Here is a 20,074-nt window from a genome sequence, read left to right as displayed (position 1 = left end):
GCACCTGTACCCCAATGTTTATAGCGGCACTCTCAACAATAGCCAAATTATGGAAAGAGCCTAAATGTCCATCAACTGATGAATGGATAAAGAAATTGTGGTTTATATACACAATGGAATACTACGTGGCAATGAGAAAAAATGAAATATGGCCTTTTGTAGCAACATGGATGGAACTGGAGAGTGTGATGCTAAGTGAAATAAGCCATACAGAGAAAGACAGATACCATATGGTTTCACTCTTATGTGGATCCTGAGAAACATAACAGAAACCCATGGGGGAGGGGAAGGAAAAAAAAAAAAAAGAGGTTAGAGTGGGAGAGAGCCAAAGCATAAGAGACTGTTAAAAACTGAGAACAAACTGAGGGTTGATGGGGGGTGGGAGGGAGGGCAGGGTGGGTGATGGGTATTGAGGAGGGCACCTTTTGGGATGAGCACTGGGTGTTGTATGGAAACCAATTTGACAGTAAATTTCATATATTAAAAAATAAAAAAAATAAAAAAAAAATTTGGCACAAATGTTAAAAAAAAAAAAAGAAGAATATTTAAAATACGTGTACAAAAATTCATAACATTGTGTAAGTTAAATATGTTATTTACATCAGCACCAGAAATTATTATACTTTTAATAATCCAGGTTTAATTGAAGCAAAATAATAAAAAACATATTTAAAAAAAAAATAAATCTATTCAGTGAAAGAATCTAGAAGCAGGCCCATGAATATAAGAGCATTTAGTATTTAGGACTTCAGCTATTGATAAAAGTATCCTTTCAAATCAGTGTCAAAAAGACAATTCGACAAATTGTATTGAGCCAACACAATTAGAATATGATGAAGAATGTTTTTGGAAAGGAGATTCTACCCCCAAAATCATAAGTCACACACATAACTCAGAAGCCATAAGGAAAAATACAGATTTGACTGCAGGAAAAAATTGTGGTAGGTGACAACAGTGAACAGTATCACAAGTGAGTCTAGGAGAAAATATTTGCCTCAAGAGTAATGGACAAAGGCTTAATTTCACAAAGAACTCTTATAAATTAGTAAGAAAAAGACAACTCTAGAAAAATTGACAAATGGCTTGAACTAGCAGTTAAAAGACAAGAGATATAACATCAATAAAAATATTTAGCCTCACTGATGATCAGAGAAACATAAAAAATTTTATTTTGACACTGGCCAAAATGTAAATGTATTGATAGTATCTAGCATTAGGCAATGGGCTTTCATGTATTCAACTGTGAGCGCCTGGTATAGATCAAGCACTATACTAGGTTACTAGGTTCTAGGCATGTATGATGAATAAAGCAAATCTAGCCCCATGACCAAGTGTGGAAATTCAGATAATAAACCAGATGACCAAGGAATATATAGGATAACAGACTATAATTCCTATGAGAGAACATAGGGGAAGATAATGGTCTCTACCAGTGATCAAGAATACTGAAACTGGGAGGGGAGAATGTAGGGGAGACCTGCATCTCTGAGAAAATGACAGTTGAGTGGAGGGATGAGAAAGGAACAAGTCCTGCTGAGAACCAGGGAAGTGGGTCCTAGGCTGTGGGAGCAGCACCCAGTATATTCGGAAAGGAAGCTGATATATTTGGGTTGAAGTGGGGGAAGAGAGATCATGAAGTTGACAAGATTGATAGGAGCCAGAGAAATCATGCAGGCCATGGCACATAGTTTGGGTTTTATTTAAGCTACAGGAGCAAACCTTCAGAAGCTGTTTTATTGTTTTTAAAGAAGTGATTACTGTTTGCTGTGTCAAGAATAGATTTGAGGAGGCAAGAATGGAAATGGAGAAGCTAGAGACAACATTATGGCGGTAGTCCAGGCAGGAGTTGGTGTTGGCTCTGGTCAGAGTGATGTCTGTGTTCATGAATTTCATGTGAAGCCTGTCTACACTCCTGCCCCCATCCTCCTGCATGTCTACCATCCCCAAACACCTGATAGGTTATTTTTCCCCAAGTTTGATTCACTTGCTCTGGTGCCCATGCAGAGAAAGCAGATGGTCGACTTTATCTTAGAGTGTCAAAGACATTTGTAAAGGAAAGATTGTAAAAATGCACTGTGGGCTCTAAGCTGCACAATAAATAGAGATGGGTAGGAACTGATGGTGAGAAAAAGGGAGGAATGATGGCTTGGAAATCCCAAACCGGGCAGAAAATGGTTGGAGTGACGATGTTTGTGCCAAGAACACGGAATGATAGAAAGTTCTGTCCAAGAGTGGTGTTTGTCAGTTCTTCTGTTGGAAGGAGGATACTTGTTCATGACGGTAGAGTTTAGGGTAGGACTCTAGGAGTGTGGCTGAGGCAGACTGAAGAGGTGTTGGAGATGAGAAAATAAAAAGTGGAGCCTGGGAGCTGGAAGGCAAGGAGGAGATCCGGGACATCCATGTCTCCAACAGTAGTTGAGATGGGGAGGAAGCCTGGTCGTGATGAATGAGAGATGCTTCGGACCAGAAGGTTTGGAGTGTATAATAGCAAAGAGGGGAGAAGAACGTAGGGTATACTGATGTCAAGGGCACTAACCGGAACAGACTTTTTTTTTTTTTGCAAGTGATGGAGGGAGAAGTAATTGTCTGAAGTAACATGAGGAGCAAAGAAGATGCCTGTGTTGCCCCCCCCCTCCCCCCCCCCCCCCCCGCCCTCCAGGCACTGAGGAAAATGTATGAGAAATAAGATGCCTCCATTTAGGGAACTCGGAGGCAAATGCTGTCTTTAGGTTTTGTCTTCTCTTGGTTTCAGGTAAGGAAGAGAGCTGAGGGAGATTCCTTTTTTTTTTTTTTTTTTCTTGTGAAATAATTTTCAGCTTAGAGAAAGGTTACAAAAATAGTACAGAGTTTTGCACTGAGACTTTCTAGCTTCCCCTAATGTTAATATCTTGTATAAACCATAGTACATTTATCAAACTAGGCAATTAAGATTGACACAATAAACTACAGGCTTTATTAGAATTTCACCAATTTCTCCTCAATGTTCTTTTTTCTATTTTAGGATCTGATTCAGGATCACATAATATAATTAATGGTCATGACTCTTTAGTTTCCTCTAGTCTGTGACAGTGCCTCATTTTTGCCTCATGTTTCATGACCTTGACACTTTCAGTCAGTACTGGTTAGTTACTTTGTAGAATGTACCTCTAATTTGGGTTTATCTGATATTTTCTTATGATAAGATTGAGGTTTTAATTTTCAGCATACTAAGAGGTGATCCTGTGTCCTTGGAGCATCCTATCAAGAGGGTATATGATGTTGATGTCCTCATTACTGGTGATACTAACTTTCATTATTTGGTCAGGGTGGTCTCCACTGTAAAGTTAATTGTTTTTGTCCCTTTGTAATTGATATTTTGTAGTTGGGGGAAATACTTTAAGACTATTCTAATATCCTGTTATCCTCAAACTTTTCCCCACTGATTTTAGCTTTGAGTGCTTATAAGTATATGAATGTTTTTTGTTCACACCCACTTATATGAAACTGACTCAGTCAAAACCATCTCAGATTAGTTTATTCGATAACCCATATTACTAAGCACAAAGCAGAGACTGAGGAAGAATTTGTTGCTGGCGCAAATGCGTATGTGAATGTAAGAATGATTACTTGCTCACCTAAACCTCGCAGTGGCCAAGTTCAGGTTTGTGAAGCTATTGTGAAAGACAGGAAGAATGTATTGTTAGTCCTCCTAGAGAAGGATTCCTAAGACACGCTAAGATTGTGTTTCCAAATGTGTGTGATAGCATGATTTAATCATTAAGTCAGAATCATGTGGACCTCAGAGAATTACGCATATTAAATATCCATCGGTACCTCTATAGTAGATCCCAAGATCACCAGGGGTGCTTTTGAGAAACACGGGTTCCCGGATCCGATACCAGACATGCTGAATTGGAAAGTTTAAGTCTTGAGTCCAGGGCTTAACAAGAAGCAGCGTAGATGATTCTTATGGTGTCAGCCACACGTGGGTCTTCCTGTTGGCATTTTGGAAATTATTGCTCTAAGGAATCCAGAATGGCATCTGCAAAACTTTTCCCCATAAGCACCACAATAGTGTGTATGCTTTTTCTCTCTTTGAGAAGCATTGCAAAATCACAGAAAATATGTATCAATCACTAAGGTCACACTTACGATTTTGCCTACATTTGTTTCATTTTTAAAAAAGAAATTAAATGGTATAGTGATGGCTAAAGTGTTAGTTACCCTTTCACTCTCATCCCTTCCCTCCATTTTTTCTCTAACAGCAACAGTGTTCTGGTGCGTAACATTTGTCAGTGCCCTTCAGCAGAAGACCACCAGGGACATACCTGTAGTTGAACATTATGGGTTTATTACAAAAAAGGAAAACATGGACACCTGGGTGGCTCAGTCGGTTAAGTGTCAGACTTCGGCTCAGGTCATGATCTCATGTCTCACAGGTTCAAACCCCACGTCTGGGTCTGTGCTGACAGCTCAGAACCTGGAGCCTGCTTCGGATTCTGTGTCTTCCTCTCTCTCTCTCTCTGCCCCTCTTCTACCTGTGTTCTCTCTCTCTCAAAAACAAAACAACTAAAAAAGAAAATAGGGAAAACACACACTGTAAGAAATGGAGGGATATCTCAGTAAGAGTGTTAGAAATAACTGATGAGGATTTAGGTTTCAGTTAGGTAATTTGGGGAAGGGTCTAAAGAAGCAGGAGATTGCTCTAGATTGTGTGTTGTCAGCATGTGGGGACAATTCTGTGATTGGATGTCTCACTAAATGTTACCTATAGGGAGGACAGCCTAGATGACTATGACACTGTAATTGGTAAGGAAGTCTGCATTCATTTAGCAAGATGGGGGATATTTGGTAATTTGTGAGGTCTACTTGGGTAAAGTGGATATTCTGTGGGACCATTTATGTCCATCAGTAGAACAACATGGCTTAGCTGTAAACATCGGATTAGTTTGTAATAACATTGAGATTAAGATGTGTCAGAACAGTTCCTAAATATCTTGGGCTGCTTTTCTTTTTCTCATCATGTACATTGTTCCAATTTTATTACATATATGTGAATCCACACAAGGTACAGACTGTTGTTTTATGTCCTTCAGATACTTTGATCACTGTCTCATACCTTTACAACTCCTCCCCCCCCCCCCCGCCCCGCACCCCAACTGGATACTGTTTTTTGAGATTTCACCGTATCGATTCTTGATGTAGATCTAGTTCATTCTCTTCTTCCTTTCCATTCTCATCTTCCCCTCGCCCCCACTCCACATCTTCTTTCTATCTCTGGGACTCTCTCTCTCTCTCTCTCTCTCTTTTTTTAATGTTTTATTTATCTTTGAGAGTGAGAGACAGAGCACTAGCAGGGAAGGGAGCAGAAAGGGAGGGAGACACAGAATCCTAAGCAGACTCCAGGCTCTGAGTTGTCAGCACAGAGCCTGATAACCGGGCTGTGAGATCAGGACCTGAGCCCAAGTCAGACGCTTAACTGACTGAGCCACCCAGGCGCTGCCCCCCCCCCCTTTTTTTTAAATTCTATATCTGGGACTCTTACAGCAGTGCTGGATTAAATGACCTTGTTCAGGTGTCTTTAAATACCTATGCAAGAGTTTCTCTAGAGTTGGTACCTAGGCATTATGCACATACTCATCTCTACTAAGCACTGTCAAATTACTCCCTGAAGTGGTAACACCAATTTTCCCTTCCATTAGCAATTTATAAGAGGACCAGTTTTGTAAGACACCCTCCCCAGTATTTGGAAGGTTCATGCTTTTTTATGCTCTGAGCCTAGGTAGCTCCTAGGCCTAACAGGAAGACAGCTCCAGAATGAAGCCCCTTTCCCACCTTCCCCTCCCCTGACTAAAGTTCTGAAATAGCTGTTTAGCTGAATCCTTGAGAATCCTTGTTTCTCATCTTCCTCAACTCTTCTTGGCTGCCTCTTACACTTTTGGAATTGATCACTTAATTGAGAAATGATTCTCTTGTACATATTTCTTTTCTTAATTTTTGTTTTTAATTTACATCCAAATTAGCATATAGTGCAACAATGATTTCAGGAGTAGATTCCTTAGTGCCCCTTACCCATTTAGCCCAGCCCCCCTCCCACAACCCCTCCAAAACCCTCAGTGTGTTCTCCATATTTATGAGTCTCTTCTGTTTTGTCCCCCTCCCTGTTTTTATATTATTTTTGTTTCCCTTCCCTTATGTTCCTCTGTTTTGTCTCTTAAAGTCCTCATATGAGTGAAATCATATGATATTTGTCTTTCTCTGACTAATTTCACTTAGCAAAATACCCTCCAGTCCCATCCACATAGTTGCAAATGTCAAGATTTCATTCTTTTTGATTGCCGGGTAATACTCCATTGTGTATATGTGTGTATATATGTGTGTACACACACACACACACACACACACACATATACACACACATATATACACACATATACACAATGGAGTATTACACTATATATATACATATATATACACACACACACATATACACACATATACACAGTGGAGTATTACAATATATATATATATACACATATATATATACACACACACATATACATATATATACACACACACACATATATACACACATATACACAATGGAGTATTACTATATATATACATATATATGTATACATATATACATATATACATATATGTGTGTGTGTATATATAAATATATACACACACCACATCTTCCTTATCCATTCATCCATCAATGGACATTTGGGCTCTTTCCATACTTTGACCATTGTTGATAGTGCTGCTATAAACATTGGGGTGCATGTGTCCTTCAAAGCAACACACTTGTATCCCTTGGATAAATACCTAGTAGTGCAATTGCTGGGTCATAGGGTAGTTCTATTTTAGTTTTTTAAGGAACCTCCATACTGTTTTCCAGAGTGGCTGCACCAGCTTGCATTCCCACCAACAATGCAAAAGAGATCCTTTTCCTCTGCATCCTCGCCAACATCTGTTGTTGCCTGACTTGTTAATGTTAGCCATTCTGACAGGAGTGAGGTGGTATCTCATTGTGGTTTTGACTTGTATTTCCCCGATGATGAGTGATGTGGAGCATTTTTTTCATGTGTCGGTTGGCCATCTGGATGTCTTCTTTGGAGAAGTGTCTATTCATGTCTTTTGCCCATTTCTTCACTGGATTATTTGTCTTTTGGGTGTTGAGGTGATAATTTATTTATAGATTTTGGATACTAACCCTTTATCTGATATGTCCTTTGCAAATATCTTCTCCCATTCTGTCGGTTGCCTTTTAGTCTTGCTGATTGTTTCCTTAGCTGTGTTGTACATATTTCTTATGTTATTAGGGTAGTCTAGGGGTTGTGACAGACTTTAAAGTATAGAATAGTTTGAATACTATGTTGTTTTTTTTCTTGCTCATTTAAGGAATGGGTGAACAAGTTTGGGTGGAGGCCCTCTCCACTCAGATATTCAGGCACCAAGCCATATGGGCTCTCCTACCTTCAATATACAACTTCTGGGTTTGTGCTGGGGGTTGTCTTTACTCCAGCCAGCCAGAAAGAGAAAAACATATGGAGGTGCATGTGTAAGAAGTTTGTAATTAGTCCTGGAAGGGGTGTGCATCACTTCCTTTCACAGTCTATTGGTCAAGACTCAACCCCGTGGCCAACCTTAACTGAAAGGGAGGCCAGGGTATGTAGTCAAGTTGTGTCACTAGAATAAGAGAACATGAATTTGATGGACATTTAGCAGTCTCTGCTGCATCTGAATTGCATGGAAGTGAGGTTAGGATAAACTATGGGAATCACCCTAACAACAAACACAAAGTACCCTTGAAGATCTTAAGTTGGATGTGAGTGAACTAAATCTTCCAAACCAAGTCTGACTTAATTGGTTCATCCACTCTGTGGAGAGTAAAGGAAGGAGTCCTGTATTTATGCTTATGTCAGAATGATGAACAAAAAAGGGTCATCCCTTCTACAGGTGGCAGAGTCACAGGGATGACAAAGAGCAAGAAACTCCCAAGGGAAAGGTGACCTAGTGCTGCAGTCAGGGTTCTCAGTCTTGTTGGACTTCCCACCAGGAGATTCTCCTGGGGGGAGGGGCAGAGAGAGAGAGAGGGAGACACAGAATCTGAAGCAAGCTCTAGGCCCTGAGCTGTCAGCACAGAGCCCGACGCGGGGCTCGAACTCACCGACCATGAGATCATGACCTGAGCTGAAGTAGGATGCTTCACCGACTGAGCCACCCAGGCACTCTGAGATTCGCCCACTTTTGCCCTCAAGAAGGTTCTTCTGTATTTTATTTTTATTAAATGTGACCATAATTGCCTACAAGTATCCCAGGTCAGTTTAGTCAACATATGGAAATTACATTCTATACCTAGGCCTATACTGACAGTTGAGAAATACCAGTCAGTTAGTTTAGTAACTTGGAACGTGGCTTGTCAATATGGTTCATCTTTGGGAATAATCCACATTCTCCACAGACCCGTACTTGAATTCCTGTAGCAGTCCTGTGGCCCTGTCATTATGATTTAATCCTGTGGCATAAGTGGGGCAGTGATAATTGGTAGAAGGGCCAGGGCTAGTGGTTGGCTACGCAGGCAGTTTTGTCCTAGGCACCTGCAGGTAAGAAACCACTGTCAGAACACAACGTGGGGCTGCCCGTCAACTTGGTCTGAGGTTCTTTCCTTGTTTATCGCAGTGTTTCTTTTTCACCGCTTTTCCTAGGTCTGAACTCAGGATATTCAGAAATCTCATCCAAACTTCTGGCAACTCTCTTCTTTGAACACTTTTGACTGATGACTTCATAAAGCCCCAGACAGTGGGGCAGCTTCCAGGCTCTGAGACTTCATTAGTCTCCTTGTCTATTCTGGGCAAGATAAGCAATCCTAGACAAATGGAGAGGCTGTTTGTCTCCAGTGCCGAAGCCTTATGTTTCTCAGGGTGATGTACGTCGCTTACCTTTTTGCTCTTCCTTTCCCAGCTCAAGCTTCTGACCTTGTTCAAATGCCATGTTCTATCTAAGTAATTATTTGAAGTGATGTTGGCATCCCTGTTTAGTTTTGAATTCCTTGTTTTGATTTTCCTCCACTGGATACCATTTATTTTTACCAGACCATTGATGCGTTTTTGGGTGTCTGTATCTTAAGTGCTTGACAAGTTGAGGACTAAAATATCAGGGGGGAAGAAGAGGGGTAACTGAGGGAAGGAGGCAGGCAGTGAGAGGGCTGCAAGAGGCTGGTGCAATATGCATTAGGCCTCCATGAATGAAGTATTTGGTTGTGCATCGGAAATAAGGGGGGAAAAATCCCACAAATTACATGGGGAAAGGACAGAGAAACGGAGATCAGTGGTAGGCCAAATGGGGAAGTCTGAAATGAGGTCTAGGGAACAATTCTAATGTTCTCTGCTTGACATAGGTGAGAGGAGAAATTGGGGTGATGGTTTGGGGTTTTTAAGGGAAAAACAAAGACCTTCTTAAAACTGAGGCTATTTCTCGGCCAATCTTTCTGAGCTAACAAGAGATGTCGGAAATGCAGGCCAGAACCAGCAGCATTTCTTACCTTCCATGGAAGGTACAAATCAAATGCGAAGGTGTGTATGTGTGCATGTGTCTGTGTAAGGGGCCATAACTGCTTTCAGAATCCCATAGGGGCTCCACGATCCATATGTGGTTAAGAGTTACAGGATTGGAGGGCCTGTATCCCGAGAGCAGCCAAAGCCATGAGGGCAACGAGAGGAGAAAGCGGGCAAAGGGCCACAGGAAACCAGCGTGGAATGCGGTCTCACAGGGGACCCAACGTGCCACGGCTCTATCATGCGGTCTGAATGTCAGGCTTTAAATACCGAGACGGGAAGTTAGGACCCCACACTGTAGAATCTGAGGGAGCATTTATCTCCATGTCAAGGAGATAAAAATGAAATCCCAGTTTCACATGCCACAAACCTAATTTTATACTTTTCAGATGAATGTTCTTCAACAAGGCGGTCTTATGGTAGCGTTTTATTTTGGTTTTCTACGCGACCTTGTTCTCACACTAACCTTTTGTTCTACCCAGGACACTTTAAGTCATCACCCAGTGAATGTCTTGGCTAGTATCCAGAGGCACGATAAGTGATGATATTTCTGTTTTTATGAAGGCCCTAACACCTGTTTGTGTCCCTGCTAGCAAAACTGCGGAGTTCCTGAGCAGACTGGACACAGAGTCGCCAGACAGAAGTACCTGTCAAAAGGCTCTTCATGACCCACAGTCTTCAACTTGGGTAAGTGGGAGGCCATGCAGGGTTGCTGTCTGGTACTTTATAAAGAGGCATTTGGTGAATGAAGGCTAAGGGCACAGAGTGAGCTGTGTATAATAGATGGCTGGAACTAAAGGCAGATGGACCTGGTCTGAAACTTAACTTCAGCTGTTGCTTCCTTGAGCTATAAAACAATGCTTGCACTTGGTTATCTACATTACGGGCACCTGGACCAAACACCACCCTTTGAAAAGCCTTTGATCTCATCCAGTCATCCATCCATTTATCTATCCTCCAAATTTTATGTTTACGTAAGGTCTACCAAGTGCATACAGTTTCTGCCTGGAAGGACTGTAATTTGGGTGGGACAGTTCATTGTCTGGGCTGCCGTGGGTACTGCAGGATGTGGGCACAACATGCTAGAGGTGTCCCCCAGACATCAAGACATCCAGAAATACCTCACATGGGAAGCCAGCAGAATACCACTGCAGAAATTTGTATGCTCCATTGGAGATCTTGGACCTCATTCTGTGAGTGCTGAAGGCACTAAAACTTTTCAAACAGGGAAGGTTCAAAGTCAGGTTTGTATTTTAGTGGGGTCACACTGGTAACCATGTGAAGGATGGCTCTGAGGGAATGGAGAGGCAGAGAGGCCTCTGAGAGGCTCTGCGTTAGTCCAGGTAAGGAATGATAAAGACATGAAATAGGGCAGTGGATGGGAGGATGGAGATGAGAGCACAGGTCAGAGAACCATTTAAAAGGTGAATGGAAAGAGCCTACATGTCCATCAACTGACGGATGGATAAAGTAGATGTGGTTTATGTATACAATGGAATACTACTTGGCAACGAGGAAGAATGAAATCTGGCCATTTGCAGCACCGTGGATGGAACTGGAGGGTATTATGCTAAGTGAAATAAGTCAGTCAGGGAAAGGCAGATACTGTATGTTTTCACTCATATGTGGATCTTGAGAAACTTAACAGAAGACCATGGGGGAGGGGAAGGGGGAAAAAAAAGTTGGAGGGAGGCAAACCATAAGAGACTCCTAAGAACTGAGAACCAACTAAGGGGAGATGGGGGCTGGGGGAGAGGGGAAAGTGGGTGATGGGCATTGAGGAGGGCACCTGTTGGGTGAGCACCGGGTGTTGTATGGAAACCAATTTGACAATAAATTATATTAAAAAAAATAAAAGGTGAAGTTGGCAGGGCCTTGGTTATTGACTGGTTAACTGGGGACAACAAAGTAAGTATAATTCAGGATGCCTCTGGAAATGGTTGTAGCTGAAAGAAAGGATGGGTTTAAGTTTTTAAAAGTGTGTGCTTTAGTGACTATGATTTAACATGTCAAGAAGCTATTATGACACTCCTTGGGATAAGTTCATTGTACTCTTACTTACAAATGTTTAAATGTTCCTCCCCCCACCCTCGTCCCCCACTTCTAAGGTGGTGCTCCAAAGTCTAAGATTTGCCATGGGTCCTGTCACATCTGTCCTCTCTCCTCTCACTGCAGGGCATGAAAGGACAGACTTGAAAACTGTAGGTAGAGAGCTAAATCCTGTGTAGGGACAGTCCTTGACGTCTGTCCAGATACCCTGTGGCCGTGAGGGAGGGAGAGAAGACAGGAATTGGATAACTTTATCAACTGGGTGCTTGGCTGCCAGGATGGTCTTGACTCTGTTTGAAGGCTTCCCGAATCCTACGAAACACCCGGCAGAACGTGTGTGCCTGGCCTATTGATTTTGGTTTGTTTCTTCAATTTAACAAGATCATCCTGAATTTTAATATTGTCCATAACATGACTAATGTCTCCCAGGACTGCATTTTCTGTGGATTGATTAGTGCATTAGTCACAAGATCCTCAGAGCTATTAATAGAAAATATGGAACAGCATTGGACCCAGGATGATTCTTTATGAACTGCATTCAATAGCTGCTCCCATTTCGACAGCAAACTATTAATAATTTGTTGGTGTTCAATATATTTAAGTGACTTTTTTTTTTTTACCAATATTGTACTCTTCTTCTGTCTAATCCATCTGCGTAGAATTCCTCTGAGAATGCTTTGCAGAACCATTTCTAATGCTTTAGGAATGACACGCCTTTACAATGCACTTTTGTAACATGGAAGGAAGACACCTGTAGTTTGCCTTAACTGTGGTCAATGTATAGAATGTCAACGCTGTGTGACCCCCATTTCTATGGGGGTGTGATAAGCTACAAGCTTTCAAGTTTTTTTTAAAAAATTTAATTCTCACATAATGTACCTTTTCAGAGAAAGTTGTTCTTATTACATTTATTTACGTGTGGATCTTCCATGGGCAGCTGGGAATTTAATACATATTCTATAATTACATCAGTGGAAAAGACGGCAAGAATATTCCTTTAAGCGATACGGAAGAGAACTTCAGACCAAAGATACTTACAGTGTTTACTTACACATGGATTGATACAGTTCTCTGTACTGTGTGTGTGCCTGTGAGAAGTGCCAGAAAATAGGCCGCCTTCCTCAGTCATAATCATTGAATATTTCTGGTTGTACACTAAATGGTTTCCAGTCTGCTTTGTTGCCTCTTGCCGCCTCCTCTACAGCGAATAGTCGTTTAAAAACATCTCATCCGGTTGTTCCACTGCCCGTGTCTCCCTGTATCTTCAAGGATAAAGTCAGAATGTCTTAGCTTGAGCACAGAACCCTTTCTGCCCTCTGCCTTCCTCCCTTCCCTCACGACTCCTTTCTGTATGTAGAATCTAGGTCTTGGCTGCTCTAAGTAGGGTCCATGGATCAGTAGCGTGGGCCTCACCCGGGAGCCTAGAGGGGTGTAGATGAAGCTCAGGCGCCACTCCAGTCCTGAGTATGAAGCTGAATTTTAACACGGTCTGTGGCGACTTGTGCACACATTAATGTCTGCGGAGCGCTGCTCTATAGCTTGTGCCTTTCCAGCCATTTCCTCTCACTTCTGCTTGGAACTCCTCGTGCGGATGGTTTAATTTTTATCCACATGCCACATGTTTTTTCAAAAAAAGCCAACACTTGAAGGCCTGTGTCCCTTGCACTCCTTTAATCTCACTCCCGCTCCCAGTATTTTAAACTCTGTGTATTAATTTCCCATTGCTTATAAAATAAGGCCTGGGGGCGCCTGGGTGGCTCAGTCAGTTAAGCGTCCGACTTCGGTTCAGGTCATGATCTCGCGGTCCGTGGGTTCGAGCCCCGCGTCAGGCTCTGTGCTGACAGCTCAGAGCCTGGAGCCTGTTTCAGATTCTGTGTCTCCCTCTTTCTCTGACCCTCCCCTGTTCATGCTCTCTCTCTGTCTCAAAAATAAATAAATGTTAAAAAAATTTTTTTTTTAAATAAATAAAATAAAATAAGGCCTGGCGATGTAATGCACAGCCTGTGGCCACAGTTAACAATACCGTACTGCGTATTTGGAAGTTGCTAAGAGAGATCTTAAAAGGTCCATCACAAGAAAAACACTTTTGTAACTACGTGTGGTAACGGATACTAACTAGACTTATTGCCGTGATCATTTTGCAGCACACACGAACGTTGAATCATTATGTTGTACACCTGAAACTAATATAATGTCATGTCAGTTATGGCTCAATAAAACAATTTTCCATCGCTGGTGCAACAAATTGCTAAGGACTTAGTGGCTCAACACAGCACAGATGTATTGTCTTATAGATCTGGAAGTCAGAAGTCTGGAATGAGTATGAAGGGGGTAAAATCAAGGTGTCAGCAAGGCTGGCTTCTTCTCGAGACTCTAGAGAGGAACCTGTCCCTTGCCTCTCCTAGCTCTCCTTGGCTGCGGGCACTCTCGCCCCCTGGCATGTGGCTGCGTCCAACCAACCTCTGCCCTCCTCCTCGTGCCGCCTTCTTCCTGCTCTTTGGCTTTCTTGCCTTCCTCTTACAAGGACCCTTGTGATTCCACCCGGATCATCCGGGGTCCTTTTCCATCTCAGAATCCTCAATTTCTGCAAAGTCACCTTTGCTAGATAAGGTGACGTTCCCAGCTTCCAGGGATTGGGAAGTGGGCATCTTTGGGGGGGCCATTATTCCTCCCACCACACTCGCCTAAGCGGTTTCTTTGTTATGTGGATCCACGTGCCTTTCAATGTATGTATTGCTGTTGCTTGGCTAACCAAGTTCAGGTCTTGTTAATGTATGCCTTCCCCTCCATTCCCCTAATTATTCAGTATTTCAGGCTTTCTCTTACTGTCATGACTACATGAATTTTTTTCTCACTGCCAAGCCAGTTAGTATACTTCACCGTTTCTTTCTGTTACGACTTCTTAAAATTTTTGCTTTAACATTTGCTTGGTTTCCTCTGAACGTTTGACTGGCTTCCTTCAGATTTTGTGACCGTTCCACAAAGTGTCTCTGATGCAGATTTCCATACAGTTTTCCGTCTTGTGTCTGTCAGGTAACTTGTCAGTTTCGGATTTCTTTCCCTTCTGGAAACATCCCTCTTCTGCCTTAACCTGGCTGGTGGTTCATTTGGCCTCCCACACAGCGGTTGTTCTGGGACTTTGCTTTCACAGAATGGTTCTCAACCTCCTCTACACATCGGAATCATCTGGGGGACTTTAAAATTCACTGATGCCTGGGTCGTACCCCCAGAGATCCTGCTGTATTGTGGCCTGGGCTTCAGGGCTTTTAAAGCTCCCCCGGTAATTCTAATGTGCAGCCTAGGATGAGAATCATTGTTTTAAAGTCATCTTGGGAATTGTTCTTACTGCTTTCCTATGTTGGGTCCCCTGATTTCTAGGCCTTCTGTCTTCTATTTTCTTGTTTTATTTCCTTGTTTTGATGGAGCATATTATTTAGTAGCTTCCCAGGAGAAGATGTATGGTCAGGTCATTGCATATCTGAAGGTATCTTTATTCAGCCCACACACTTAGCTTGTAATTTGCTGGTAAGTAATCCAAATTGGGAATCATTTTCCTTCAGAATTTTGAAGGCCTTTCTATTCTACTTTCGCGTATTTGTTCTTGAGAAATCCAAGGCCCTCTGAATTTCAGTCCTTATATATAAGGGCTTTTCCTTGCTTCCCCTGGAAATATTTTAGTATCTTCTTCTTTTTTCTGGTATTCTGTAATTTCATAATGACGTGCCTTAGTATGAGGGTCATTAATATTCATTTTCAGTCTGGAAACTCATTTCTAGTTCTAGGTGATTTTCTTGTGTTATTTCTTTGATTTATTTCTCTTCATTTTCTCTAAGGAATTCTTACTGAAATCCTAGGCCTCCTGGATTTATCTTCATTTTTGTGAAAAAAAATTTTTTTTCTCCTTTAATTTATCTCTGACATTTTTTTCTACTTCTTGGCATATTGGGTTAGAAAAAAAAAAAAACCCAGTCCTTTCCCCACTGAGTGTCTCCTTTCCTCTCACATGACTACCACATGCACACTTCTGACAACAGATGTGGGGGGACTTGCTTTACCCTGAGTAATTCTGCGACGCCAGCTGGGGATCCTACAATTTAATTCAGTTCTGACACTGTCTATCTGGAGGTTCCCAAGGTAAAGGGACCCGCAACCCTGCTCTCCCCTTAAGATGCCAAATTACAAGTAGTAGGTCCCCAGGTTACCCACAACTTCTGTCTAATATGGCTACAAATTGGGGGTTCCCATGACCCCCTCCTGGGTTCCATTAATTTGCTAGAGTGACTCACAGAACTTGGGGAAACTTTTACATTTACCAGTTTACTAGAGGATATGATAAAGGATACAAATGAACAGCAAGATGAAGAGATACCTAGAGCAAGGTCTGGGAGTGTCCTGAATGCAGGTGCTTCTGTCCCTGTGAGTTGGGATATGGTGACCCTCGCAGTGTGAATGTATTCACTTAACTGGAAATTCCCCACCCTCAAGTACTTTTGGGATTTTGTGAAGGCTTCTTCACACAGGCAAGATCAATTATTAACTCCATATCCATCCCCTTTCCCCTCTCTGGAGGATTGGAGGGGATGGTTGGGTCTGGAAATTCCAAGCTTCTAATTGTGGCTTAGTCTTTCTGGTGACCAGTTCCCATTCAGGAGCGCACCCAGTGAGCCTCATTCGAACAAAAGATGCTCCTACTGCCCTGACGGCCTAGGAAATCACAAAAGTTTGAGGAGCTATGTTCCAGGAACTGGGGTAGAGACGTGTGTGTGTGTGTGTGTGTGTGTGTGTGTGTGTGTGTGTGTGTGTGTTTGTGTGTGTGTACATACATGTATATTTTTTTCTGTTTTCTCACACATTTTCTTGAGTATCTCCTAAATATTTTACTGGTCACATTTTTGTGAGGGGAGGGAAGATCTTTTTATTTTCAGAACTTCTTTTTTCTCTGTAAAAAGAATTTGTAAAAAATAGCAACCTGTTTTTGTTTCATGGATGCAATATCCCCTTCTAGCTCTCGGAAGGAACCGTGCGGGGAGCAGAAGACGACTTCAGAGAAGGGGGCCCAGAGGCTCACCACTTAGTATGCAGCATTTTATACAGGCCTTTCATTCTCAACCTGGGTGTAACCACTGTGACCTTCTGTGCTAGGTGTGTCCGATTTAGTTTATCCAGAGAATACACTTCTGATTTACTGTCTGGGTTGGGAGAATTAGCGCCTGAATTCTCAGGGTGGGAGCTGGCGTAGGTACTTTCCTATCATCCATCTGTCATCCTTGATAGCTGTTCCATGCATGTCTTGGGCCCTCATGTTGTTCTGTGGAGAATATTGGCTTCTTGTGGGTATCCTACATCCCTACCAGAACACCTCCTGTTTTTCTCTTTTCCTCTTAGTCACTTACCATTTCTTCATCTACTTTGTCTTCATAGATTTTTGTCTGAGAATACAGATGTCTCTTGGTTTCTGAATGTAGAGCTTGTTTCATTTTCTCTTCTGTTTAGCATAATTAAAAAAAAAAATTTTAATGTTTATTTTTGAGAAGGGGGGCAGAGAGAGGGAGAAACAGAATCTGAAGTAGGTTCCAGGCTCTAAGCTGTCAGCACAGAGCCCGACGCAGGGCTTGAACTCAGGAACTGTGAGATCATGATGACCTGAGCTGAAGTCAGACGTTTAACCTACTGAGCCACCCAGGTGCCCTAAATTTAGCATAATTTTCGAGAGAAGGATGGTGCAGAAACATTTTTACTCCACTGTCTTGAAGTGGGGACTTAATGTTTGTCAGGGATTGATCTGTGATCTCCCAGGCCATCTCAGAATTCATATGTCGAAGTCCTAACCCTCACTACCTCAGAATGTGACCTTTCTAGGAGATTGGGTCTTTATTAGAGGTAATCAACCTCTAATGAGGTCATTAGAAGGGGCTGTAATCCAACAGGAAAGATGTCTTTATAAAAAGGGGAAATTTGGGATGGACATGCATAGAGGGAAGATGATGTGAAGACACAGGGAGAAGGTGGCCATCTACATGCCAAGGAGAGAGGCTAGACCCTTTCTTCACAGCCCTCAGGAGGAACCAACAGCACAGATACCTTGATTTTGGACTCCAAGCCTCTAGAACTGCGAGACGATAAATTTCTGTTTTTTAAGCCTCCTGGACTGTGGTACTTCACGGCAACCCTTAACAAACTACTGCAATGCTATTTTTCCTTTGTTCGCACACTGCCCCTCCCCCTGCTGAGTCTGTTTCCTATTCACTCTTTAAAACACAACTCAGTGTCACCCACTTTGAGGAGGTGTTCTTGATCCAGTTTAATTAAATGTCCTTTTTAGCTTCTTCTGTCATAATACCCATCACGCTGTGTTTCAATCCTCAGTCCTCCTATCAGCCTTCCACACTAGGCTATTAGTGACTTGCTGTCTGAGAGATCATGTCTTATGACAGTGCCTGCACATAGAGGCTTAAATGTTACTTGTTGACTGGACGTATTATAAGCATAGCTTTTGGGGTAAAGCAAGTAAAAACGTGTATTTTAATTGAATAACAAAAATTTAGTATTAGTATTATACTAATACTTAGTGATAGTGAATACAATGTTTTCAATACAGTAATACTTCGTGTACGTGATCACAATGACAGAAATTTCTGGGATTTAGAACTGAGAAAAATAGTGATCAAAGGTTTTTTTCCCCCCTGTTATGTTTGAACAGAAACTTCCTGTCCTGCCTGGGAATCCTACCTCGGTAAGCCTTAAGAAAGCAAGTAACTTTGAACTCTTCATAGTTGATGTGCCATGTGACTGCCCTTTTAAATGACATTTTGTGTCTAATCCCTCCTTTTTTTCTTCTGAGTCAAAAACTAGCACCCATATTCTGATAAAAGACCAATTAAGTGGTTAAATTTTTTGTTTTGAATTTTTTCATTCATTTCATTTATTCATTTTTGAGAGACAGAGTGCGAGCAGGGGAGGGTCAGAGAAAGAGGGAGACAGAATCCGAAGCAGGCTCCAGGCTCCGAGCTGTCAGCACAGAGCCTGACACAGGGCTCGAACCCGCGAACTGTAAGATCATGACCTGAGCGGAAATCAGATGCTCAACTGACTGAGCCACTCAGGGGTCCATAAGTGGTGAACTTTAAAAGGAAGGTATGCAAATAGAATTTAGGTTCTCACTTAAGCCATCACATCTGCTTTCACCAAGTATTTTACTACTGCTTTTAATCTCTTGAGCAGAAGTTGTGTCCCCTGCTCCATTTTCCTCTTTGAGGTCGTATGTGGAGTATTTGTGGCAAAGACTAGCTTTCTCTAGTGTAAAGCGAAGAGATCACTGGAGAACCACTCTCCACTTTGAGTGTCTTATCACAGTCTTCCTGTGTTTAGGACTTAGATAAGAGAAAATCCAAGGATATGTTTGTCTGTCCCATGAAGCAGGGTTTGAATGTGTGAGGACTTTCTGAACACAGCTGGAGTTCCAACATTCCAGTTGGTAGTGCTGTAGATGATCCCATTCCGAAAGCCTCCCCTCTTTCTGGCAAGTGCCTATTATTTGATGGAATATAATATGGGTTTTTACAGTGACATAAATGGGGGAATGAATTAAGAAGTGCTTGAGAAAAATTATAGTAAGGAAAAAGGCGGGAACCAGCCTTCATAAGCTTTATGGATTATTAGTGTGAAGAACTAGGCCTGAAATATGTCGTCTGCTGCCATGATGCCTGCTGGTAGTTTTATGACAACAGTGGAATTTCCTACGTATTAGCTTATCAGGCTGCCCGCAGAGGGTGGGCTACAAATCACTGTGAGCAGAGAAAGCATATGACAAATGAACAGACAAACGACTTGGAATCTCATAAATTCCAGAATGCATGGTCACTTTGCCAGTGTGTGAAACCGCGCCATGGTGGGTCAGTGGGGCTGAAGGACACCTTACTGCATGTGTTGGTCCTCCTAAGGCCGCCCCTTGAGACTCTAATTCAGCCAGAAGTAATGACTCCTGTGTTCCTGAACAGCCTTTGTTTTTCTTCTCAGAAATAAAAATAAGCTTCAGGTACTGCTTAGGGAGGCACAGACTTGGAAAGAAATGCATCTCTGGAATTCTATGGTATCAGTCACCAGTTGACAAGCTATTTAATAGGGTACCATTAATGAGCAGTAGGCATGTCAGTGCTTCTAAAGTCACTGTCTCTATTGCTTTTCTCTGATATTAAATGATCAGCTACTTGGAATATATATATATATATTATATATATATTATATATATATTATATATATATTATATATATATTATATATATATTATATATATATTATATATATATTATATATATATTATATATATATTATACACACACACACACACACACACACACACACACATACAGAAGAATATAGCTTTGCTGGGCAAGGCCCACCTTCCAGAATCTACATGTGTGAGGCATTGTTTGAGTTCTCTATATGTTGGATGCAGCAGCATTTTAGCTGAGCAGCAAAGCAGTA

At 41.9% G+C, this 20,074-nt stretch overlaps 1 protein-coding gene across 3 annotated transcripts in view; it reads left to right on the top strand.

Annotated features, from left to right (window-relative positions):
• EPSTI1 (epithelial stromal interaction 1) overlaps positions 1-20,074 on the top strand; it is a 98,687-nt gene that overhangs the window by 43,044 nt on the left and 35,569 nt on the right. For 2 of the 3 annotated variants that reach the window (XM_019447459.2, XM_019447461.2), the window contains exon 7: positions 10,136-10,229. In XM_019447459.2, the coding sequence (XP_019303004.1) occupies positions 10,136-10,229 (94 nt within the window). Of the gene's footprint in view, positions 1-10,135; positions 10,230-18,291; positions 18,325-20,074 lie in introns of all 3 variants that reach the window. The other variant, XM_019447457.2, reaches the window with a different exon arrangement.

This window comes from Panthera pardus, unplaced genomic scaffold, assembly GCF_024362965.1.
Source record: "Panthera pardus isolate Hobbes unplaced genomic scaffold, ASM2436296v1 HiC_scaffold_1, whole genome shotgun sequence".
Classification (NCBI taxonomy): domain Eukaryota; kingdom Metazoa; phylum Chordata; class Mammalia; order Carnivora; family Felidae; genus Panthera; species Panthera pardus.
The sequence above is the reverse complement of the archived record's forward strand: the minus strand, read 5'-3'. Positions and strand labels throughout refer to the sequence as shown.